The 26437-nt window shown below is 30.5% G+C and overlaps 3 protein-coding genes across 5 annotated transcripts; 1 reads left to right on the top strand and 2 right to left on the bottom strand.

Annotated features, from left to right (window-relative positions):
• The first annotated feature begins 4699 nt into the window (after positions 1–4699).
• Positions 4700–8810, top strand: LOC137819246 (uncharacterized). Its single transcript, XM_068623033.1, has 2 exons — positions 4700–5454; positions 8274–8810. The coding sequence occupies exons 1-2, from the start codon at positions 5169–5171 to the stop codon at positions 8645–8647; spliced, it is 660 nt and encodes a 219-aa protein (XP_068479134.1). The 5' UTR covers positions 4700–5168; the 3' UTR covers positions 8648–8810.
• Positions 8811–11611: 2801 nt separating this feature from the next.
• Positions 11612–16174, bottom strand: LOC137819122 (GDSL esterase/lipase 5). Of its 3 annotated transcripts, XM_090296619.1 has the most exons (5): positions 15887–16174; positions 15436–15574; positions 13176–13392; positions 12075–12327; positions 11654–11985 (listed from the first exon to the last, which is right to left on the bottom strand). In XM_090296619.1, the coding sequence occupies exons 1-5, from the start codon at positions 16149–16151 to the stop codon at positions 11750–11752; spliced, it is 1110 nt and encodes a 369-aa protein (XP_090152745.1). In that variant the 5' UTR covers positions 16152–16174; the 3' UTR covers positions 11654–11749. The 3 variants fall into 3 exon arrangements, with proteins under 3 accessions (XP_090152743.1, XP_090152745.1, XP_090152744.1); XM_090296617.1 differs by lacking the exon at positions 15887–16174 and having other exon boundaries at positions 11612–11985; positions 13176–13408; positions 15453–15563; XM_090296618.1 differs by lacking the exons at positions 11654–11985; positions 12075–12327 and having other exon boundaries at positions 13270–13408; positions 15453–15574.
• Positions 16175–24212: 8038 nt separating this feature from the next.
• LOC137812731 (epi-neemfruitin B synthase L1AT) lies at positions 24213–25538 on the bottom strand. Its single transcript, XM_068614909.1, has one exon. It carries the CDS (start codon positions 25536–25538, stop codon positions 24213–24215), a length of 1326 nt encoding a protein of 441 aa, XP_068471010.1.
• Positions 25539–26437: the final 899 nt, after the last annotated feature.

Here is a 26437-nt window from a genome sequence, read left to right as displayed (position 1 = left end):
AAAGCATTTTTAGAGCTAAATTCAGGCCTTAAAATTAATTTCTAGAAATAATAAACCAAAAATCAAATACTGAATTTGTTAAACTGAAAAACAGTCTGTAAAAACATAGAATTGTACAAGTCATAATGCAGATAAGTAAATATTTCTAAACCTCACAATATTTTTGTTTGAGTTAAAAGCAATAGGTTGTTCGATGAGGAAGAAACAGAACAGAAAGCTTTTGATGATCTGTGAACATGAAGGGGTGTAAAAAGCAAAACCTTAGTTTGAGTCCAAGATAACCAACAAGTGGCCTAGGTTTCGTTTTTAGGATTTTATTGTTTTCAGTTTCAAAATAAGTTGACTTATGTTTACCAACTAATAACATTTTCCACTCATTTTGTACTTGAGTTTGCTAAACATGCTTCCAAAACTATGAGAAGTGATATATTTTTTTTAAAACAAAAATGTGATTTTTCTCATAAATATGATCCACTAAGATTTTAAAATTAGCCTCTGGTTTATTGTTGGATATCCCAAATCGATTAGAGATTGTATTTGTTGGGTTTTAAGCCTAACTTAACCCCATAAAATCGACTCATGAGATGAGGTTTGCACTCACTTATATATAATAAAATGTCATAATCTTTAGTTGATGTGAGATTTTCAACACATATTGTAGTTCATGTCTTAATTGAAAAACTAATAAGATGATAAACAAAACGAATAGTGTTAAGACTTAAAACTTTTGATGAACTATGGTATCGTATTTTGGAAAAATAAAACTTGAAAAACTATACTTTGACATCCACCCAAAAAAAACACACCCACTTACACAATTATTTTAATTATATATATATATATATATATATATTGGTTTAAGTTAAAAAATAAAATAAATTTAATTAAAGTATTAATAGTTTAGTTGTGTAGTAGATATATTTTACTTTATAGGTACCAAAGTATTACTCCTCATGAAACTTTTCTCCTCTGCTGCTCGGAGAACAATTTAGAAATATACAAAATTATAGAATTTTTTCACTAATAAGAATATTGTAGAAAAAACTCTAAAAAACAAAAGTTAAATTACGTAAATACTAATCTTTACTTTATTAACCTGCTTTAATTTTAGGCACATAATGCGACACGTGCGAATATAACGTTTCCTCATAAAAATGGTACAATAAACGTTAATTAATTAATAGTTGTCTTTGTCTTTATTATAAAACTATACCTTGCTGGGTTAACGAGAGAAAGATTTTTTTTTTTTAATGGAGTAGTAAAAAAATTACTCAAATTCAAAAATTATTAAAAAGTGAAATTTAAATTTAGATATTATCTTAAGAAATAAATTTAAGTTTAACTAGATTATTTATGAAATTTACATCCATTTATATGTTATAAAATATATTTTTAATATGTGAGATCAACATGTTTCACACAAATTTTTGTTAGAATATTTCTAGTCGATATTGAATCGACAACACACTTTTCATATAAATTCTTGTTAGAATAAATTCTAAATAAGTCTAACACTCTATTAAAAAATAAATTTTAAAATAAACTAAATAAGATAAAATTTATTTACACCTTAATTATATAATATAAAATATTTTTAGCTTCAACTTACAACCTCAAACAACATGAAAAAGTTGATTAAATAAGGAAAAATTACTTTTTTTTTAAGTTGTAAAGTTTTTAGAATATTCCAATTCACGACACAATTGATTAATAAATTTTAAACTGAAACACCTTCGATTTTTTTTTTAATTATTATGTCTACAAGACTGCACCTAATATTATGTTTAAAGGGAAAAATGGGCACATTATAGACACATGTTGTAACCATACTCAAAGAGATCATAAATGCTTGCATATGAACATTAAAGATGCCAACTCTTTATTCTCCATAATTTTACCTTTCCTATCTCATATTTAATTTGTCACATCTTTCACTCTATCACAAAGTTTCTACTAAAGTTGCTACTCTTTTTGAGGTAAGCAATTCCTATTTTGTAATAAAAGATAAATTTCAAAAGAAGATTGTTACTATTAGCAAGTTGGAAGACATAGTTGAAAGATTAGATGATATTTTTAAAACAAGGGTTTTGATTTGGAGGAGATTCCATTGGATATGAAAAGCTTAGCCAACGTCTCTGGAAGATTTCATTAATTAAAAGCATTAAACAAAATGAATGTTACCTAGAAAAAGAAAATGGAAAACCTAGATGAAGAAAATATAGATAAGATGATATTTGTGAAAAATACCTAAAGGTTTTAAAAACATAATTTAACCATTCCTTCTTCTATTTTTCCTTGTTTTTACAAAGATATTTACTACTTGTACTACCAGAACCGAGAGGTATAACCGAGAGAATATACCGAAAAGTTATATCGAAAACTATATATATAAAAAAGATAAAAATAAACATATATAATCACTGTAGCAAGATCCAAATCAATAAAAGTCCAAATTAATGGATGTGCATAAAATAATAAAGAGGTACAAAAAGAAAGGCCCAAATAAGGTATAAGTCCAATAAGAAAACCCTATAAATAGAGTATCAACCCAAGAGGTAAGGCAGAGTGAATTTCATCTGATGAATGTAAAACTATTTCTGACTTTGACATTGGAGCGTCTTGCAGGTACACACACTCATCCGTGAGGAGAGCAATCGAAAGCCCAACCTAGAGAGAAGCCAAAAGCCCAACCTGGAAAGAAGTCGAAAGCCCAAACCTGAGAGATCAGCTAGTGAAGTATGTATTGTCAACTTGCTTGAGTAATCTCAGTCCTTTTTGTAAAAACACTATTGATTATGTGTTTACACTTGCAGGAGGGACAATAAGTTGGTTATCCAAGTTACATGATGTTGTAGCTATGCTTACTATCAAAGCTTGGTTCATGGTCGCTATTCAAGCATGCAAGGATGCTAGTTGGATTCAAAGGTTAATAGAGGAACTTGTGCATACACAACAAAAGCTTATTGTATATTACACCAGTTAGAGTGCATACTTTGTTCAAGAAGTAGTAGAGGAAAAAAGTGTGAATATGCAAAAAAATTCACACCAATAAAAACGTAGCAAATATTATGACAAAGTTGCTTAGCATTGACAAGTTTATATGAATTCGATACTAATAAGCAACATGATGCCAAAAAATAAAACTTGAAGATTTAATAAAATCTAAAGTGTAAGAATATGAGAAGAGAAGTTCGATATCAAAGAAAATTTATTTTGATTCTTATGTTTTTGTTATAAAAAAAACACGACGTTTCTTAGTAAGATACACCAAACATTATTTTCTTTTCTTTTTTACTGTTTTTAATACTTGACAGAAAAATTAAGAGAGGAAAAATAAAAATTACACATGTATTTTTTATTCAAAATTACACATGTATTTTTTTTTTAGATTTATATTTTACTTCAAATAGTTAAATATAAAGGATCATGGTATATTATTTAGTTATGAGTCATAAACTGCCATGATCAGTCTATGATAGTTTTACTTTAGGCTTAAATATATTTTGGTGGTGATATATGATTATATTTTGTTTCCAATCCAAATTTTTTTTTCTTAACTTTTGATGGATGAACTTTTTTTTTAATATTTTGACAATTTTTATTTTATTTTAGTCTCTAAAATATATTTATTTTTCTTTTGGTAGAGTGTAGATTATTTGCTTTTAATCATTGTTAAATATTTTTCAAACAGATTGACTCAAAAATACAAACACTATAACGACAAATAAAGAAATAAATATTTAACAGAAATCAAAACAAAATAACAAGGGTTAAAATTAAAAAAAAAATTACTAGAACAAAAGAAATTGCAGTGACAGAAAAAACACAAATACATTTCAACGAGTAAAAATATATTTAATTGTTTACTTTATATTAAATAAATCTTGAATGTAATTTTAAGTTTCTTTTAACAGAAGAATGATAATTTTAACTTATGTTATAAAAATAAATGTATTATCTATAGCCATTAATAATGAAGATGAAGTTCTTAACTGTTTTTTCATCATATATTTACTCTGTTTATTCCTTGTATTTCTCTTTTCATTATTAAAGTTTTTAATCGTTATAATCTACAAGAAACTTGGAGCAATTGAAAATATATTTACAGTATAATTAAAATAATTAATAAAATCAAACTAAGTTTCATATATTATATGTAGACAATTTTTTATTATAATAATAATTATATCAAATTTTTAATTATAGAAAAAATGTGCCCAGGATAAAATCGTAATTAAACACAAAAAAGTACCTCACCGAACCTCGAAGTTGAAGTTACCAACAAGACAAAACCCTAAAGTTTGTACCATTTCTTGACTTTTCGCAATGTCTCAAAAGACCAACATACCATCACCTTTTACGCCAAAAGGTTTATATATTTATAATTTTTTTATTTCGCACTATCGAATTCTTTGTACGTAATTCACTCTTTAGGGTTTGTAAATATATAATTTTAGTTTCTATGTAATTTTTTTGATTTAAAAATTATGTAATTTTTTCATCTTAATAGATTATGTAATAGTAATGCCAATTTGTTCATGTTAGATATGAATAATAAATTTCATAATGTATTTTAATAGATACTGTTTTGATGAACATCTTAAATATTTTTGTTAACAGTTAACTAAAAAAAATAATTAATTTAAAACTATAAACTATAGAAAAATAAATAAACGTTTCAAATTGTATTTTTTGAACTAAAGCAAGTGCACCCCACTTGCAAGTCCTATAGATGTAAAAAAGGGTTAAGAGCTTCTTTTAGAATAGTTTATCTCTTTATGCTAAATAAATTGATTGATTCACACTAATCAGCTTTAGTGGAGAAATGTTCATGTTCTGCAAAGAAAAACTTTAAGCTTTTCCTGTACCTGTAATTTTCAGCATTTATTTTTTTAGTTTTATCAATTTTTTGTTTCCTATTGGTGTGGATTTTTGTTCATTTTTTCAGTTTCAGCGAAATGACAAATGGGTATGAGTTTGTGTGAGGGGGGTTTGTTTGTTTGTGTTTTTTTTCTTCTATTGATTTGACTACTGGTTTGGATACTTTGCTTGTTGAAAGAATGAGAGTGTGTTTGTGGGGGTAGCTTTGATTTGTTTTTCTTGAAAAAAAGGGATTTTGGTAATTGTAGTTGAAGTGGGTATCTGTTATTTTGTGGGGGGCAAAAAGGATGATTCAGTTGTTGTTCTTGGTGCTTTTTGTGGAGGGTGCTATGGCATTTCTTTTGTTGGTGAAGGTTGGGCCACTGAGAGATCTTGTTATTAAGACGCTGGATCAGATGAAAATGGGGAAGGGTCCTGCTACAGTGAAGACCATTGCTGGCACCATGTCCGTGATTCTCTTCTCAAGCCTTATGAGCATTGTTAAGATCCAGAACAAAGGTGCCAAGCTTGGTACCATGTCACCCATGGATCAAGTTCTGTGGAGGACCCACTTGCTGGAGGCTTCTCTCATGGGTATGCTCACACACTCTTCATCTGGGTCACTTCATTCTCTCTCTCTTTCTATGTAGTTATTGTTTCTTATGTGGCTGTGAGTGAAATATTGATTTTGCTGGCAAATGTGGCAATGAAGTGTTGCTGCTGTGAATGTTTTTGCTTGACACATCTTAGAAGTTTAGGGGTTCAGGTGAAGAACGGTTTATATTTGTAGTCTTGAAATTTAATTGTTGTCTGGTCTTTGGTGCATTTTTTGTCTCATCAATTTTGTTTTGATTGTTAACTGGAACTGCAAGTTAACCTTTTGAAGAAGATTGTTTGAATGTGTTGCAGATCTGAGGTTGATTTGTGTTATTTTTTTATCAGTTAAGGAAAGCGTGTCTATAAGTACTGAGGTTATGTTTGGATAAAAAGCATGTTTACAAGATGTCATTTTTAAGATATGTAAAATGCATTGTGCTGTGGCTTCTCCTGAACTACTTTATTTTGGATAAATTCTAACAGTCTAAAGAATTGGCAAATATCAAAGGATTTAATGGGCTATGTTTTCTCTTAAAAACAAGGAATTTTAAATTCAGCTCTATTATGTGGGATTTCAAAATTGTTATGTTGCTTGCTCCTCCTTTAGCTGTTGTTGACCGAGCCACTTGAATGAACCAATGCAGAGCTTCAATCTGTATAAGGCTTGGTGTGACTTGACTCTCTTTGACCTTTGACTCTTGTCAAAGCATCATAATGTGCAATGCCATGATATCAGGTAGGCTCAATCATGAGTTGGATCTGTTTGAGGAAACATTGGAGAGAAAGTGTATTTTGGAATGAGTATTTTTTTTCAGGAAAGGTTGAGAATTGAAACTCAGCAAAGTCCATGTGCCTGAGAAGGATTTTGTCTAGTAAACTGGTGGAATGCTGTGTAGTTATGCCTGGAATGGGTATATTGATAGGGCAATGAGGTTTCTGATAAGAAGCTGGATAAGAATTTGAACTAATGTAATGGGTTGCTTGCTGTCAAAAAGGGCAATGTGGGGGCTGTTCTAGTCAAATCTATTTTGAAATTGATTTACCCTAATAGTATGACAGATTGATACACATTAGAGGAAGATGTTATGTGATGCTGCACTGCTTCTTCCTGCCATGGCTGTTTGGAATGGGATTTCTGTGATATATGATTATCTTAGATGACACATAACCAAACAAGATTTTGCAGCAAATGAAAGGAAATAGATTGCTTTAATTGAAATATTGAATTCTCCTTGTATTAAATTCCTTGGTATTCTAATTGGTCTTTTGATCTTGTCCAAAGATTGCCTAAAAGAACATGCTTCTAGATATTGTTTTGTTCATGGTATCCTTCTCTGAAGTAGTGTCGAGTTAATGTCCTTGACCACATATTAATGTTGTTTCCCTCTTCACTTATTTTATGTTCTGTTCTTTTCTAGCAATAGGCATAGCCTTCAATAGTAATAATAGCTTTAGCAGTAGTAATGCTAATATAATAAGATGTATCAATAAAGTCAGAAGTGAGATGTATGAATAAATTGGCAATTTGGGCCGAAGTGATGGAACTGACAATAGGAATCAAAGCATCAGCAATGGTAATAGCTTGATGAATATAGTAAATTTGAGTTTAAAGCAGTGGCATCTATGGTGCTGACTTGCACCATGCTAGTATAGTCTGTTGTGGCTGTGGTGCTGTAGAATGCAGTGGTGTTTACATGATTGTTTTGTGTGATTCTGTAGAAATGAAAGTAGTTTTTTGACAGTAGTAAGGCTGGTGAAAGTATATGTTCTATCTGGTTTCTGATGTGGTAGTGGTCATCAAAAGGGTGGTTTTGTCAGTTGTTAACCTGGTGTTTTATTTATGGTGGTTGAGAGTGATAAACATGATAAGTTGTTAGTTGGAAGGTTGGCAGCAGTGATGACTTGTTTGTCTATTGTCAGGTCTTACTGAAGAGAAACAACGAATGCAGAATGCTATGTCATAACTGCTTAGATTTTGTCTACTTCTGTGTAACAAATATGTTTATTACAGCAGAAATCTAACCAGAACTTCGCTAAGGTTTTGAGAATTAATTATTTTCATGAGGAATTGATTCGTGTTTCTCAAAAGTCTTAATTGTCCATAATCTTTGTTTCTAAATTCCATCTTCTAAAAGTGGAGTGTTTCCATGTGTAGCTGCATGAGCACTCTCAACTTTACATTTATTCTCATTTAAATTGCTCATATTTGCTCCTATTTTACTTGCATTTATCCTTATGGTGTTCTGTTTTCAAAGCTGATATGGGACAGAGAATGTTCTCCGTTATTGAAAGTGCAAAATAACATCAAAACATAAATTTTGATTCATGCATGCATTACAAAGCTTTGTTGGTGATATTAGATTTTTACAAATACATTTATATTTGTTACGTTGTTATGTGTGGGAATCTCACCTCATGAACTGATTTTGTAAGGTTGAGTTAAGTTTAAAATTTATTCTAATATGGTATAAAAGCTATTTAGAGCCTATCCTAGCGACAATTTGTTGAGCTTATCAGACTCCCCGTAAATATATAGTTTCACGCACGAGGGCGGTGTGTTGGAAATCCTAGATCAATTAGAGATGAGTCAGTTTTGTAAGATTGAGTTATTTGAAGTTTACTTCCTAATACATCCTCAACCCAAAATCTTAAAAAACAACATATTTGTGAATCTTTCTACAGATATATTGTTCACGTATGTTCATTTTTTTATAGTATTAGAGTTGTTTTTAGATCATTTATGCCATCAATCCTTACATGTTTCCTACAATGAAGGTAGATAATCTTGTCCTAAAGGAGTTGATATGATCTTGCAGGTTTTACATTATTCCTTGGCTTCATAATTGATCGTGTGCACCATTATCTCCAAAAGCTTAACAAGTTAAGGAGTAATGCAGGAGCTTCTAAAGAAGAAGTGGAAAGCATTGAGAAAGAGAAAGTTGAGCTTAAGGAAAAGGAAGAGAAAGCTTCGAAGGAGATAATGCAACTGAAGGAACAAATTTCTGGTCTTTCAGAAAGTTTGAAGAAGACAAAGGTGGAATGTGAAGAGAAGGACAAAAGGGTTGAAACTGCTGAAGTTCATGTTACTTCCCTCCAAAAGCAAGCTGCAGATCTACTCCTTGAATATGACAGGCTCTTGGAGGAGAACCAAAATCTTCAAGCTCAAGCACTAAGGCACAACAAGAATTGAAAAGACTCAATTGCTTATAACCACAAGTTTTGGAGAAGAGTTATATCACATTCACACCATCATTGGTTTTGTTGCAAGATTATGATTATCATTGAAAAAAAAAGGAAAAAAAAATTTGGTCCTTCATGAAAATGAAACATTCATTAACATTGATTAAAATGGACCTTCCATTATCCTTCTAATTAAACAAAAAGTATAATGAGTTTTTGCATCCTTGTAAAATTTAAAATATATTGATTGTCTCCTATTTTTTTTTCGAAACTCTAAAATTTGAATTTTTTTTTTAAGATCATTATTAGTAACTAGGAGAGATAGAAAGTTAATATGAATGACAAATTTAATATGTGAGTTTTACAATTAAAAATGATTTTACTTATATATATAATTAATATTATGATAAGATAGTTGTCCATGTAAGTTTTTAATTTATTGTTATTATTAACGAAAATTTTAAAAAATACCTTTCTTCAAAACGTAACCTTTCTTGGAAGGGTTATTAATTATTATTGTATAAATGAGGGACAAATTGTAAGAATTACCAAATTAATATGTTGATGTCAAGATCTATATAATATAGATGTGATGATTTAAGAAAATGTTGACATAATGTTGGTTGAGTTTTACCTCCATCCTGTTCAAGGACTTGAGTATGTGACACCTGGAGGTCTGGTACTCGGTTAAGATCGATCGATACTAGGTAATATATTCTTAATTATGATCCAAATCCTTAATTTGACCCAATAGTGAAAGACCCATGATAATAATATAAATAGGTACAAATTCTAAGAATCAGGTACATCAGTACTAATAACACTTAGTGCCGAACACCGAAATTTCACTTGAGCATCATAGTGCCTTTTGCGGTACCATCCGAACTCAGAGTTCATGGAGACGAAGAGTAGAGAAGCGAAAGGAGTACGAGGAGATCATTTAAGTGAAATAAAGGAAAGATAGACCAACCAAGAAAACAATCATTCTTTTAGTTTCAATTATCTTCAAAAACTTTTTTTTTTCACAACAATTTAATATTTCTTAATTGGTTGACTTCGTGGCACCTAATTTGCTCATAATACAATCATTATTAGTTTTTTTTTTCTTTTCCATTGTTTAGAAATTTAATGGGTTATTTAAATTAAAACTTGGTGTAAGATAGTGCCATAAATTGTTACATCATTATGTTATAAATTGTATATGTAGAAATGAAATAATAATAAAATATACGTAATTTCATAACCTTTTAGAAATGTTGAACTAGAATGGATTCCATTTCAATTTATTTAATTTTTTAAAATATTTTATTGAGATAAGGTAATTTAAATTTATTAACTTGTATTTTTTTTAATAATACTAGTGGCGTGGATAAAAGAATATCTAAAAACATTAACAAAAATTAATCACTACATTTTAATATAAATTTTTTGTTAACATCGAAAAATAATTTATTGATATTGATTGAGAAAATCTTCAACTAAAACCTATCTCTAACATATATTAACAAATAAATAATCTCAACAACGTTAATTAAAAATAATTTATATTAATGTGACCTTAAAATCTTAACTTTTTACATGTTATTTCATCCCTCATTTTATCCTCTAATTTGGGCAATTACTTCATTGGTTAATTTACCTTTAAATGCGATAAATAAAATAAAAATAATTAGCATACATGCTAAACCTTGATAAGGTATTGAATAATAGACAACTTCAAAATAATATAGGAGTAAGTTTAATCTTTGTCAAATTTAAATAAATATTTCTTTTTCTAAAAAATTATTAACGGATAGATTGATTTTTTTATGATTTATGAGCAACGAAATATTTAAGAATTATATTAATTTTTTACATTTAACTAACATCTTAAGAAAAAACGTCATATGATGCTAATGCCTTTCTGACATCTAATCGATTCCCTTACTAAAATTTGATTGCAAAGAGATCTATTCTTTTTACGGGTATAGTTTCCCTTGACGAAACAACTACTTATTCTTTTTAAAGATTTTCATTGTTATATCATAACCCTAATTTTAGAAATTTTTAAAAAATAATAGGGTTCAAATTAAAAGTGATATGGTGCACGAATAAATTGCCAATTAATAGCTTTGTGACCCTTTCAAAACTAAAAAAATACATTCCAGAAAAAATAATCCAGAATTCAAAATTAAAAATACATTTTGGATAAAAAAATTCAGAATCTGAAATATTTCTGAAAAAAAAAATTCTATAAGTAATTTTTATCCACACCCTCTTTTTATCCCAGGTTATTTTCATTTTTTTTAAAGACACTTTTGTCATTTCAAATAATAGATTGGATATATGTTATAATTGATATGATGGAATTAGAATTTGCCCTATTAATTTATACATTCTAATCCACTCACTTATGGTTATGATATCCTTATTTGAACCACAAGTATACAAATATAGTACTATTAAATTACTCACTAAGATTGTTCTTTAATATATCACACTTAATATTAAGAAAACATGCTTACACCATACCTTTTGTTATAGTACATGATGTGTGAAAAAAAAGGTATTGGACTCATACCCAAACCCAACAAATCCAAAACATCAAAATTAAGACGGTTTATTTCTCCACCTCCATATCTTCTTCTGTCATTTCCATACAAAACATGAAAATACATTTGTATCCCTTTCATGCCACTCCCATAGAGTATCTTCCGGATTATGTAATCCAGAAACACATTTAAAAAAAGACTTTTGGATCACATAATTCGGAAGATAAAAAAGACTTCCAAATTATGTAATTCGAGAAGTAATCATGCATCTGAAAAAAACTTTTCAAATTATGTAAATCGGGAAGCTAATTACACATTTGAAAAATAGGTTTCAGATTAGTTAAGTCATATGGAGGCAAGGTTGACTTAAAAACATATTTACTCTCTAAGACAAATTAATTTAATCCAAAAGTCTTAACAGGTAATATTCAAAGAGCTATATGAATTGAAGTCGCTATGAAACAATGTTTTATTTAGCAACCTCAAACCCTTATTATCATTATCATATGATACAAAGCACAAAGAGTGAACTAAAAACATAATGTGGAAACAAACACATCATGGTATCATGTCTTGAAAGTTCAAAATTCAAACAGTTGTTTAAGATTGTAAGGAGCTGTGACAGTGTGATTTCCATTCCATATCAGCTCTGCGAAATGCTGGCTAGCTCTATCAGTAAGATGATTAGAATCGAAGAACAAATGTTCATTCACATTCTCACATAACTCGTATTCTTTTAACCCTTTATTCCCTCCACAACTACCATCTCCTCTATATGCTCCACCTCCACAACATGCCACACTCGCTTCTGTGAAACCTTCAATTCCCATGAAGAACAGCAAGCCAAAACAGTGATTACAGTATTCTCAGAAACAAAAATTGATGAAAGATGGGGTTAGAGAATACCATATTTTGTAGGATTGTTCAGCACTTCAGAAAATGCACCATAGAAATCATTGATTGAATATCTGAAACCCTTGAGCTGTTTCTCTAGCTGGTGAAGCTTTTCTGAGAGTGCATTGTTGTGTAGCCTTGCAATGGCTGAAAATTCTTCAAAGCATGTGCTTCCATTATTCACCAAAACCCTTATGGCCGGTGAACAACCTAGTGGACCCATATTAACAAATCCAAATTTCTTTCCACCAAGCTTATAAATTTCCTAAAGTTATACCATACAAATATTAGGGTTAGGGTTATGAAAAATACAAGGTCTACTCTTTTTTCCTATATTTACAAAATTCAAACATTTGGTTCCTAAATTTCTATCCCTTAATTTTTAATTATATATAACTTTGGTTCCTGAATTTCCTCAATGCAACTTTGAATCCTTGAATTTTTAATTATCGGTAGCTTTATTCAATTTTCAGTTGTTTATACACTAAGAAAATAATTAAATAAAAAATAATTTTAAAGATAAAAAAATTGATTACATTCAATACTAAAAAATTTATTATATCTAAGTATTTTTTATTATTGATAAAATTTATAAACTAATTTATAAATTATGAGTTATAAATATTCAATTTAAAAATTATTTCTTACTGTAAATAATTTTTCTAGTCTTTAAAATAATATCTAATATAATAAATATTGTAATTAATTATTATTTTTTCTAAAATTAGTTTTTTATGTAATAATTTTATTATAGAGACGTATATTTTGAAGAAAAAAGTAGGTTACTTATGACATTTTTACACAATGGAAAAGACTAGTAGTTGTAGGAACTTGATAACAAATATAAATATTAGTGATTTAATAAATTTTTATAAGTAAAAGTGAAATAAAGCTAAAAATATTTAAAAAATAAATAAAATATTGCATATAATTAAAAATTAAGGTACTACAATTGTAGAAAAAATAATAGAGACCAAACTAATAAATTTTATAAAATATAAAAATCAAAATTACTGTGATGCCAAAAGTATATCATGCATCAAGAGACTAATTAAAGAGAATATAAAAAAGGTAATTTCTCAAGAATTTATTAAGATTGAAGTTTGTTCTTACTGTTATGACTTCTGTGAGGTTTCCAATCACAGTATCTACAAACCCTTGATGATCACCTGGAAGAAGCACAGAACTTGAGTTTGTGTTGAGAAGAGAGGCATAGTCATTGCTTCCAATGCTAAACAGGTACACAGATTTTGACATAATTTCCTCTGCTATTTCTTTTCCCACTCTCTCACTAAATAAATTCTTTAGGTTTTTTAAATAACTTAGCTGAGTTTTAGGTCTATAGCCTGCATCAAGGATAAAACACCAGACAACAAGGTTAGATTAATAGTGTTTATTAAAACACCTAAGTAACTAAATTTTGATGTATGATTTTTTTTTTCCAACAATAAATAATATATACATATGAACTATTTAATGGATGAGCAAACTCATATACAAAGAGAACAAACAGTCTAACAATATCAATTTTTTCGGACATCTATTCTAACTGACAAAAACTCCTACCGATAACAAACTAAAGTGAAGAAAAACAAAACAACGGATTAAAACACCAATCAGAACAATAAAAGCAGACAGAAGAAAATTTAGTAGTAATCACTACAAGAAAATTATGAAATAGAAACCAATTTTTAGATACCAAAATAATTAGTAGCAGTAGTAACTAAATTAGAGACCATTTTATAAACTAACAAAAAAAATTGGTTTCTAAATTAGTTTCTATTATTGTTAAATCGTTTCTAAATTGGTATCTAATTAGCAACCAAGGTTTTAGAGACCAAATTTAGAAACTAAATTATTGGTAGTTAAAACCTTGGTTGCTAATTAGATACCAAATTTGAAACTATTTAACAATAATAGAAACTAATTTAGAAACTAATTTTTTGTTTAGTTTCTAAAATGGTTTCTAATTTAGTTACTATTGCAATTAATTATTTTAGTCTCTAAAAATTGATTTCTATTTCATGATTTTCTTGTAGTGAATCAGGACCAAACTCTGTATAGAATTAAGTCAGACACTTTTATATGATAAAAAGATTTGTGAAACTTGTATACCTATTAATAATAAAACATCATCTCTATTTTATAGGTTTGTTTTGATTGATTTTTCTACAAAGACTTCTTCATAAAAGAAAACTTTTTAGTTAATATTAGTTTATTTATAGTTAAAAATAATTTAGAAATCATATATTTTTTCTTACAAATTAATTTTAGTTCTTGAAAAGTCAAATTTTAATTTTTTTTTTATATGTAGAAGTGTTTTTGAAGAACAAATCTAATATAATTCTCTATAGGTGAGTCTATTCATCGCACACGGAGACTAATCAATTCTCATTTTCTTTTTATTGGGTCAAAAGTTAGCAAGAGAGAATTGGGAACAAATATTTAGACATAATTTTAGTCAATGTTATTTAATCAATGCATGGAAAGAAAATAAGAGTTTAGTCAATATTTAGAAATAACCATTTTAACTAATTAAAATATTTGATGGCTATGATCGATTTGTGGAAACTAAGATAATTTTAATAATAAAAACAAAGAAATCTATATTGTTTTTTTCTTTTGTTGAGGTTCTCCCAATTTGTGAACAAGCGTGATTGACTTTTATTCTATAAAATGAATTTGGGTTAAAAACCTAGTCCCTTATATTTAATATTTTTATTCCAAAAAATAAGTTAAAATGATAAAATTTAGCACTGTAATTATTTTTCCAATAAAAACTACTCAAAATATATTAAAGTCAATCAATTCTACACTTCTAATCAATCTGTTACTTGAAACTAATATTTTGAACCTTTAGAATAGCTATTTCACATTTTACACACACATGTATATCTCTTATTCTGATTGGTGTATTAATGTATATAAATGTTTAAAATCAATACATTGATGATTAACGCCCTTTCTTTGCTTTTGGTTGGATTCTTGGTTTGCATGAGAGGAATGCTCTTGGGATACAACTATAATCATAATGGATGTTTGGAAAATGCAGTAGATAGCAAGGAGACAAAGTCTTTCTTTTGAGCTGATACGCTTATAGTCTGAAATTGGACTAAGTTGTAGGATTCCTTGATAGCTAATTTGGTTTATGTATTGACATCTTGTTGTTTTTAAAGAGGTTAAGATTAACAGATATATGTGTAAAATATGTCTATGTTTAGGCATGTTATCTGGAAACCTCATTTCTTTAGTATAAGGAATTGTGTAAATGGGTTGGATTACCCTTAATACTTCTATTTATTAAATCTTTATTGCTGATTAAAATATATATATAATAATAATAATAATAATAATTTATAATATAATTGATGATGATGAAATTAATCTTACAAATCCTTGAGAAGTTTCACTGAGAGCACCTGCACCTCCTGAAGCAAAATTGACTCCATAGATCTGTTCAACACGACCCGGATGCAAGTATGGTGGAAGTATGGGCAACTTAGCAAGTTCAGCTAAGAAAAACATAACATAATTAACACAAGTTTTGCACCAAATCAATATATGAACTTATCATAATCAATGAAGCATTTACCAAATAATTAAGGTGGATTTTTCAGTTAAATTGCAAATCATGTTTCTTTCACCAAATGATGAACAGATTAAATATCTATATATAAGACTGTAATTTCATCCACAATGTGAAACAAAGTTGTAAATAGTGGCAACATTTTTTGTCTGTAATTTTCTGCAGCATCAAGAACACAAGCAAAACTCAGCTGCAACTACAAATTAAAACGAAAGCAGATGAAATAAAATGTGCGTACCAACAACATCTGATATCATGCGTCCATCAGAAAACCTGCCAGAGGGGTATTTGAAGAAAGTTTGTCCATAGGGAGCATAATTTGCTTGGTAAGAGGTGGTGGTGTTGATGTAGTTGTTGTTTCCATTATCAAATAGTGAATCTCCAAATATGAATAGTGCAGCATAGTTCTGAGGCAAGCATGTTGTAATGCTGCTGCTATGACAGTACCTTATTTGGATCAAAATTCCCAAAGAAAACACCAACAAACCACTTAAACCTCCCATGCTTTACTCCTATGCTTTGCTTCTGCAATATATCACCTTCTACCAGGTATTATATATACATATATATATAGCAGTATCATGGTTTGGTGAAAGACAAAACAAAATAATGGTCTTATTTTTCGGCTCAGGATTAAAAGACTTTTTCTAACTTATCCCAAGTAAAAATAGGCTTCAACAATCTGATAATTAATGATGGGTGAATATTTTTTTGTCTTTGTCACCTATTTTTTAGACTTGAGATTAATCCATTCTAGATGTTGTGACTATCATTAACCCAATTGAGGATGGAGATAGAATATAGACTTTTCCTTGCATGGATAGACTCCATGAATTAGAATTGGAAAATTCTCCATCCACCTTTATACATTATCCTTTACCTCCATGTTATTGATGAAAAGTTAGTTTTAATCGTTTAAAAAATTTAAATAATTCTACATAAAACATAATCTCTTCTTATTAAATAATCTCAGTTATATTCGTATTTTATACATTTCTACCACGACACTTCCATCATTTTTCAGTCGCAACATTTAAGAGAGTAATTTCATCATTTGAGTGTGTGTGAAAGGATCAACGAGAAGATTTGTTGAATTCAACCTTCCTCAATGTTTTTTTTTTTAGTTTTGTACCTCATTTTTACATTTTATTGGTTTTTTTTCTTGAATTTTGTGACTTTTGAATTATACATCACAAAACGCAAAGTTCACCACCATCCACCACAAGCAACCACCATCACTTGAAAATAAAAAGAAGACTCCACACTTCTAATGATACTTAAAAAGATATTATTGAAATTAAAAGAAGTATAGAGATGGAGAAGAAATGTATGGAGGTATAGGGAGAATTTGTCATTAAAGTTATACTATTTATTTGTGATGAAGTATTGTTTAATTCATTTAGATAGACAATGCCAATTTTACCAGACTGGTTGGTGAATAACAAAAATCAAAGTTAAGATTTCGTGAATACTTTTCAATTCTCCAATCCCACTAAATATACCATAATAAGTTTATTAAAAATTATTGTTACATGATGATATCATCAAATTTAATAAACACTACAAGAAAATCATGAAATAGAAACTAAATTTAAAAACAAAAAATAATTAGTTGTTATAGTAACTAAATTAGAGACTATTTAATAGACTGAAAAAAATTTGATTTTTATTATTGTTAAATGATTTCTAAATTGGTATCTAATTAGCAATCAAGGTTTTTTCTATCAAATTTATAATCTAAATTATTGGTAGTTAAAACTTTGGTAGCTAATTAGATACCAGTTTAAAAACTATTTAACAATAATATAAATTAATTTAGAAAAAAAATAGTTTCTAAAATGGTCTCTAAGTTAGTTACTGTAACAACTAATTATTTTTTGTCTCTAAAATTGGTTTTTATTTCATAATTGTCTTGTAGTGAAATATATTATCTATAAATATGTTAATTTATTTATTTTATCAGAAAACAACATGATATATATATTAACTTTAATAAACAAAATATACAAATGTTTTTCTGCATTCATTTTTTGACAATGAGAAGAAAAATGATACTTTGTTTCCTATTGAGAGAACTTTTCTTTGAATGATAGATACTTTTGACTTGTTATACTTTGAATGTAAAACGCTTTCTAGAAAGCGACCATTAGTAGGAAACACCTCTTGAAGAGAGAAAAAAGAGAGATAACTATTACATATAAAAAAAACTATCAAATGGAACTATTTATACGCATAAATTACTGTATGAAACATTAACAACACATTGTTAATTAGCTCAACTAAACAACTGCATATAAGCTAAAATATAGCTTACAATATCTATAGAACTTAAGAGAGAGAGAGGTGATAAATGAATATAAAAAGTAGGAGAATCACTATAAAACAATCATTAAATAATAATTAAATTTAGAAAAAAAAAATTAATCATTATATTGTCTAAGTTAAATAATATTTTAGAGATTAAAACATTATTGGTATCTAAACTGATTTCTATTATTGATAAAAATTTATAAAATGATTTCTAAATTGATATTTAAATTAGCTACGAAGGTTTTAGCTACTAATATTTTAATTATAAATTAATCTTTAAAATGTTAATAGAGACTAATTTAGAATATAAAGTAATTAGTAACTAAAAATTTGGTAGTTAATGTTAGATACTAATTTAAAAACTACTTTAAAAACCAATAAAATTTTTAGTTTATAAAATAATCTCTAATTTAATCAATATAGTAAATCATCATTTTTGTCTCTAACATTAATTTCTATTTAATAATCTTTTGTAGTGAATATTATATATACATTCTCAGCTTAAATTAAAAAAACTACAAAATGTCATTAATGGGGATCAAACTAAAATGTTGGACAAGTTCTAAAAAGTTAAGGCCCTATCATCCATTTAACTTTGTGTGGAAGACTTATCGAATAGAGATGTTACATGGATAAGCCTTCACATGGAAGGTTGCGTGGGGTGTGGGGATTTTGTGTGATAAATGCATCATCTCATAGCAAACATTTCCAATATTTTAACCTTCTCAAATTGAACAACAAAGACATACAATGTGGAGTTGAGTGGATGTTAGTAGTATGTTATATGGAATCAAATAATTAATTTCATAATTTTTATTATCGATAATTAATGAATTAAACTAAATGAAACATTTGAGGGATGTTCCAACCTAAATCCAAATAAATCATATGCATCATACATATGAATTGGATTGTACAAGGAAACCTATCTAATAGCCCAAACAATACTAACATAATTAGAACAACAACAACATGCTAAAAAAAAAGATCAAACATGTACCATAGCGCTAGTCAATGGTAGACATGTGGTTTTAGTCTTTGTTTAAATCCTAAACCCTAAGTAAAAACATGTGGGCGGAAAACTAATAAATTTCTAAAAGTGTGATTTTTGTACTTTGATTATTGTTTGTGCCCTATAACATGCTTAAAATCTATGAGATAACGAGTAAGGGTTTAAGGTACAGTGATGCAATTTTACTTCCATTGCATGTGCCTAGTTCTTGTGCATGATGTTATAGATTTTTGAATACTTTGAATGGTGTGGGAGGCAATAGAAATCATGTGGAAATGTGGTTTATGTTGCGAAAGATGGAAATTTGAGGTAGAATTCCTAAAGTGAGGTTAGACCAACACATAGGAAGAGTCTAGAATGTGTCTTAAAGAAGACTACAGAGAGAACCTAAACAAGTAGAAAATGCTCCAAAAATATTTTGGCAGAATTTCATTACTCAAATCAAGGTTGAAATAACATGTACAAGCAACTACTATTTATAGACTAAAAAGCTTGCAAGTGAAGCCTCAAACCTTAACCCTAACCCTAACCCTAGTTTATGGAGCAACCTTTTTAAAATCCTTTCCACTCACAAGTTGACATGCCAAAGGTAGCTTGCAACCTAAGTTTCAAATTCTCTCCATTGAGAGAGTGACATGTAGCACACGGGAGGTGGTGTCACCTAGCCCTAAGCAAGGAATAACTTGACACCCAAGCTAGGCTATTTACCCTAGCTTGGTGCCAACTTTCTCTCCTAAGGTTAGATTATTTAACCTAAAATATTAATGGCCCAAATACAAGGTCCATAATAAATTTTTAAACTACTTTGTACAATTTTTACGAAGCTAAGAAGAAGAAAAAGACTCCTCAATTATGAGTGCTTCTCTCCAATAAGGCTTCATATTCTTTTATCTTCTCTGCTAATGGTTTTGACGTTGTATGATTTGCATTATATAGGTTTATGAACCAAGTTTGCATGTATCACAAGAGTGGTTATTGTATCTTATTTATTTTCCATAAGCTTATTTGATGTTGAATTGTACCATATAACTTTAAGTTATTTGCTAATTTAAGGATCCTATTTGATATCTTATCTTTGATTTTGCAATAAAACATTATGACATCTCAAATAAGCTTGGCTCATATGTATATTAGAAGTTATTACTCAATCTACTTCCCTACTATAATTATAATCATGTTGAATGAATTACATCATAATTTGATCCTTAATTCCCATCCCATTATGGTAAACTGCATTCTTGGATGGGCTAGGGAAGAAATGTATAACAACAGAGAATATAGGTTGGCTTGAGACTATAATGATACATAGCTGATTCAGAAAAGGGATGGGTTTAGGAATACAAAATATCCTAATGACAACCATAAATAATGACGGCTAACATAAAACGTTGCAAAAAAAATAATGGCATTTTCATAAAATGCATTGAAATTTTTTAACAATGATTATACCATCAATCGTCATTAAAAGTAGCAATTTGTAAAACGACGATAGTTTTATTACGAACCATCGTTAAAAGTTGATGACGCATGAATGACAATGGTTGTGTGGGAATCGTCGTTAAAAGCCGAATATGAAAAATTTAAATCTTCCATTCTCATTCGCACGAGACCAAATTCTTTCCTTCTCACTCGTGGGCCTTGCTCCTAGAACGTCGTGGCATTGGCCGCACCAAACCGCGTGTCTGACGCTGACGTCAATGTTCGTCGCACGACCTTGACCCCACAACCCTCGATTGCGCATGACCCTAACCCCCACCATGTTACCCTATTCTCGTGGCTTGAACCACATCTCCAACGACGCCCCCTATCCCGTTTTACTGAGGCACACATCCTTCCCTACCAAAATCACCGTGCAAACCATTTTTCTCCTCCTTCCTACTCTTTGTGCTTCCTAATTTGAGGTTATTTTTTCTTATTATTGATTATTTTTGTTATTATATTTAATTAGTTTGAATATGAATAAGTTAATTTATTAATGAATTGAACACGTTGACTATGAGTCTGGAGGTGTCCGAACTTCAACAATTTTGATTTAGATTTTCTTAAATTACCATTTATATGGTATTATTCTTAGTTTTTATTTATATTAATTAGAGATCTCACTAGTACAAAATATCAAAACCACGACCCATATAAAGACGATTAGTAGAAAACTGTCATAGAAAAAAGGCGGTGACAATTTTGTAATTATATTTTTTTTAACGATGGTTCTAGGAAGAGATATAAACACGATACTAGGAGGAACCGTCGTTAAAAAGTGTAAAACTTTTCCGAAAAGTGTTGTGTCGCATGCGTCCCCCTCTCCTATTTTGTCTCACGCTCATTCTTCTCAATATCACTTCTCTCACTCTAACTCCGACACACTCGTCTCTCTGCCACCTCACTCTAGCCGCAACCTCCACCACATAACAAAACCGCCATCGTGCAACTGACTGTCACACAACCTCCCCACACCTCGAAACCATCGTTGTGCAACCTCCATCACTCCAACCGCGCAAACCTGCCTCGGCCGCACCGCACCAAAAAAGTGCCAACTCGAGGGACACCACACCCTTCACCCTCAGCCCTAGTCACAACACATCGAAAACACTCTGCGCTCCAGCTTTGCGCGACACCGGCCTGACCGTGACCTCCACGCTTAGCCACCCTGCATCGAAGTTCGTCCCTCCAATTCTATACCAGCTTTTTATTTTTTGAATTAACGACAGTTTTAGAACTGTCGTTATAAATTGTTGATTTAAAACTACACCAAAATTAACAACGGTTTTAAAATTGTCTTTAAATGCTCTTTTTAACTGTCATTAATGTTATTTTCTGCAGTAGTGTCCACTAGTTATAGGAATTAGAATTGGATTAATACATCACATATAAGTGATCCACTAGTTATGTGTTCTAACATGAAATTTTGTTATTTCAATGCTTATTCTAGATATAACATATTAAGTGATAGGTCAAGTGCAAGATCACAAAAGCTCACTTGAATGCACGACAAGGTATTCAAAGTGCATATGTTCACTCACTTGAATGTGTGTTAGTGATTTATCTAATAATTTTTATTTTGACTTGTAGTGCAATAAGAAATCTGGAAGTTATGAGCACGGTTACTATTGGATGTACTAAACAAGAGGGGGATGAATTGTTTTCACAAGATTTTCTCAAAGTTTGAAGTTTAAGTGATTTTTTTTTGAAAAATCAACCAATTGATTTTCTGTTCCATCCAGGCGTGTGTGTCCCACCACTTGTGATTCACTGGAACGCCCTCTGTTTATCTCTGGTGACCGAAGCGACGAGGCGGTGGACGCGTACAGGCATGGTAGGGAGTGCGGAGGAGCATACAGGTTGGGTCGCTGTTTGAGCTGCTTGGCCGCTCCCACACCTCAAAGGGGTCTCTGACACCACCGATCCTCCATCTCCGACAAGCATGGCAGGTCGGCGGAACAAGGACGACTGTGCAACGCTTGCGGTAGCGACACTAAGGGGGTCACGCACCACCATTTATGTTGCACGACCGCACCCACTCCACAAAGGAGTCTCCGCCACCACTGACTCTCCATCTGGCTTTGACGATGTGGCAGGACAGCAGACCAAGTGCGATGCCTCACCTGAAAATTCACTTTCATAGGTAAGCTCCCACAAGACACACCCCTTCTCTAGCGCTTGAAATTGAGTCAAAACACACTCACTTGACCCAAAGTTTCACATAGTATTACGATTTGAAACTTACACATGCAAATAAAAGAGTATTTTATAATATTACTTACCAAATTTCATTAAATTAAGCCTTAGATTTAAGCAAAAACACCACAAATGCAAGATTACATAAATATGAAGGTGGGGATTATTGTCTTGAACAATGATGGTGAAACTGATGAGGGAAAAAAATGGAGAAAGTTGATGATTGTTTAACTTTTACAAATAGAATACAATATTTTAAGTTTATGTATTTTTATTCAATTGGTTCAATAAACATAACAAAAATGATTTTTTTGACAATGCTCCACCCTACATTCCAAAAATAATAATATTTTAATTATTTCTAATTTTTTAAATTTTAAAAATTATTTTAACATTTTACATTTTACTTATATTTTTATTGTTTATATTTTTATTAAAGATTTTTTTAATTTTTTTATTATAAATATTAATATTTTATTATGGGTGTAAGGTGGAGCAGAATATCATAATATCATAATATCATCACCCTAAACATAATCTAGATGCTATATCTTTAATAGTTAAATATTAATTTCTATCAAAAATTTGTTTTAATTCTTATTTTGTATTGTAAAATAACTTCGTGACCAGAGTATGTAGTTATTTAATATAAATATGTGGTCCATTTTGTGTCCAAAATCCAACACTTATTAATTTTTATTATTTTTTATTTTTAAATTATTATAGCATCAATTTGGTGTGCGTTAAATCAACTCTAAATTTTACATGTTGCTTCTACATCATTTGTACCGACGGGTGGACATTATATTATGACACACCTAATTCCCCTATATTAATGGATATCACTACTCTATAATTTAGTGCTAATTAAACATAATAAATCCAATTATCATTCATTTTAAAGTGGTCCCAACCTCAACTTTATTTAACATTTTACAATATAATATACCAAAGCACACGTAGTGAAGAAACCATGCATAAGATAATTTTGTTAGTTAATTATTAAAATAAATAAAATTTAAAAAAATTATTGAAATTATGTTACATTTTACATGATTTTAGTTTTGTGTCAATTTTTATCACATTAATATAAATTAAATATATTAAAATTCTGTCACAGTGATGTTATGTGAATAACAGTTACCCATCTCAATATTTTTTAAAGTTTTATTTATTTTGATAATTGACTTAGTTTTATAAAAAAGAAATCATATTCCCATTTCAATACGCATATACATACAATGATTTTTTTTTTTATCAGCAATAACTAATAAATAAAATAGAACCATTTCAGTGGTGGTTCAACCCTTATACATACAACACAATACCAATTCCAGCTACAAACCATCAAATCCAACACAACAAACCTTGTCCTTACAAAACCAAACGAAAAACATCAGAAAAGTAACCTCGTACACTCCAGTGAATCCAAACACCAATCAGAATAGGAGAAAGAAACATAGATAAAGAAATTAGAACACCTATTACATGAATCATTGTAATGATCCCACACCAACGAGTTCTGTATTATTCAAGATAAACCTAAGTGTATATCAAACAACCCTATTTAAGAATCCAACGAAGCAAAGTCCAGAAGTTGTGCATTGTGCTCAAGTTGAGCCATTTCTCGTGTGGTCAACGTTAGCCAGGCCTCTATGCCTTCTCCATCCTTTGTGCTTATCAAAACTCCCAAATTTTTTATGGGCATACCAATGGTGGTCGCGTACGTTGGCTTTCCCCATCCAAAATCAACCTCATAGAACCCAAACCCTACCCAACTGGTAAACGCACAAAATCGATGACCCTTTTCTGCAGCCATTGTTCTTGCTTCTTCTAAACCCTTAACAACCTCAACAAACTCAACATCACTCTGAAGTTTCCTTATATAATCTCCATCAACTTTTCTTATCGTTTCTCTCACTCTCTCTGCCAAATCACGCAACCCTACACCCCCCTCAACTTCCACCAAGGAAGACACAGCGTATTGCCAAATGTTTCCAATGGAATCCTTCGACAAAGCTGGGACCATTCTGCTGCGAATGTTCACAATGTGGCATACGGAAGAAGCGGCAACGTTTTCTTCCCCGGAATCTGAACCTTCTTTTGCCGCTTCCAGCGATGATTTCCATAACAGTGCTGTCACGGCTTCAACGCGCGAAGGGTTGAAACTAGGGCACCCAATATTTTGTCTCAGTCTAGAAATATTGCTGCCACTGAATATGAACCTCTTTGTCACGGTGTTTGCGTGGCCAAACATGCCACTTGTCATGTCAACGAACACGTTCCTCGGTGGGAAAAGTAGGCTTGTCTCTTCCATTGGAGGTGGAGCGAAGCTGCTATTGCCATGTCCACGTGATGTTGCGGCCCAAGCGCTGAGAAACGATGCTGCTGTGGAAGCATCAATGATCTTGTGGGAGAAGCAGACGCCAAGAGCTATGCCCCCACACTTGAATTGGCTCAGCTGAACTGCCATGATCCCCAACGTGTCCCTTTGTTGTGGTTGAAGGTTGTAAGGAGCGCATGGGAGAAGTTGGTGGAGGTTGTGAGGTTTAGGGTTTTTGAGAATGTTTGAGAGGGGAATGGGGAGTTTGGAGTGGATGAAAATAACACCCTGATCGTTGCAATCAATGGTTGAGTTGCCTCTGAGTCTTCCGCAAAATGGGTAGTAGAGAGTGAGGAGTTTTGACAGAGAAGTTTTCAACTTTTCAGAGAGTGCAGTGAGGTCAGTGGCGAAGGTTCTGACATCGGAGGCAGAGTAAAAGAGGAGAATGGGAACATAGAATGAAGGAGCCAATTGATCAAGGAAGGAGAGTTTGAAGTTGTGAAGATGATTAGGGGTTGGGGAAGATGGCTTTATTCTCTCATTTGAGATAATCTCATTTTTCTCACCCATTTCAATTTCTCTCACAAGATATTAGTATATGACTATGGTATTCTATGTGAATTGCACCCTTATATATAGAGATAATTTCTGCATTAATTTTAAAATATATATTGATAATTCTGAAGAATATGTACTATTAGAACCAAGTTATAACATTTTTTTTATACACAAATTTCTTCTGATTTTATCATTATTTAATATATTTCATTTTATTAGTATAATGAAATATTTTATCATTTCATATGAATTATTTTTTAATTTAATATTAATGTACAATTTTTATTGGCTAACTAACTTCTCATTATTTCCTTAATTCCTTATTTTAAGACAACAACATAGGAAGAAAGAAAAAGCATACTCTCACGTTTCTACACCAAATCTTACATATCAAATAAAATAACCTTCCTTTTCAATCACTTTCTTCACTCCATTTCAAACCACTATATCAGATTTCGAGTGAATTCAATCTGACCGTTCGGATCTTGCTGAAGTTGCTTTAACAGAGAGAAATTCATCTCACACTACAGCAGCGTTCTCAACGTTTCTATTGAGGACGAAAGTTTTCGTATTGTTGCTGCTGTTTCTTCCACCGTTGGATCAGGCTGAAATTTTGTCATAAGGTTCATACCTCGTGGTGCTCTAATTGGACCGTTCGGATTGTTCAAAGGTCACCGAAAGAGTGACATATAAGCCGTGTACGATAGTTACAGTTTTGTGAGTTTTTCAGGTTTTTTGTTCTCTGTTTCATCTCTGTTGTATTGCTATTTGGCTGGTTATTAAGCACAATTTGTGCTGTGATTTGAGACTATCTTGTGACTGGCTTGTGCCCGTGGTTTTTACTTCTCACATTAAGAAGGTTTTCCACGTTAAATTTTTTGTGTCTTCCTGAAGTGTGTTTTATGTTGCTG

Source organism: Phaseolus vulgaris, chromosome 10 (genome assembly GCF_051622355.1).
Source record: "Phaseolus vulgaris cultivar YP4 chromosome 10, ASM5162235v1, whole genome shotgun sequence".
Classification (NCBI taxonomy): domain Eukaryota; kingdom Viridiplantae; phylum Streptophyta; class Magnoliopsida; order Fabales; family Fabaceae; genus Phaseolus; species Phaseolus vulgaris.
The sequence above is the reverse complement of the archived record's forward strand: the minus strand, read 5'-3'. Positions and strand labels throughout refer to the sequence as shown.

What these genes read in the sequence shown, in the direction of transcription:
- LOC137819246 (XM_068623033.1), top strand. Translation starts at nt 5,169, where the DNA reads ATGATTCAGTTGTTGTTCTTGGTGCTTTTTGTGGAGGGTGCTATGGCA. An exon ending in GCTGGAGGCTTCTCTCATGG is followed by an intron (nt 5,455 to 8,273) that starts GTATGCTCACAC and finishes ATGATCTTGCAG; the next exon opens with GTTTTACATTATTCCTTGGC.
- LOC137819122 (XM_090296619.1), bottom strand. Translation starts at nt 16,151, where the DNA reads ATGGGAGGTTTAAGTGGTTTGTTGGTGTTTTCTTTGGGAATTTTGATC. An exon ending in CATGATATCAGATGTTGTTG is followed by an intron (nt 15,575 to 15,886) that starts GTACGCACATTT and finishes TGTTTTTCTTAG; the next exon opens with CTGAACTTGCTAAGTTGCCC. An exon ending in GAACAATCCTACAAAATATG is followed by an intron (nt 11,986 to 12,074) that starts GTATTCTCTAAC and finishes TGGGAATTGAAG; the next exon opens with GTTTCACAGAAGCGAGTGTG.
- LOC137812731 (XM_068614909.1), bottom strand. Translation starts at nt 25,538, where the DNA reads ATGGGTGAGAAAAATGAGATTATCTCAAATGAGAGAATAAAGCCATCT.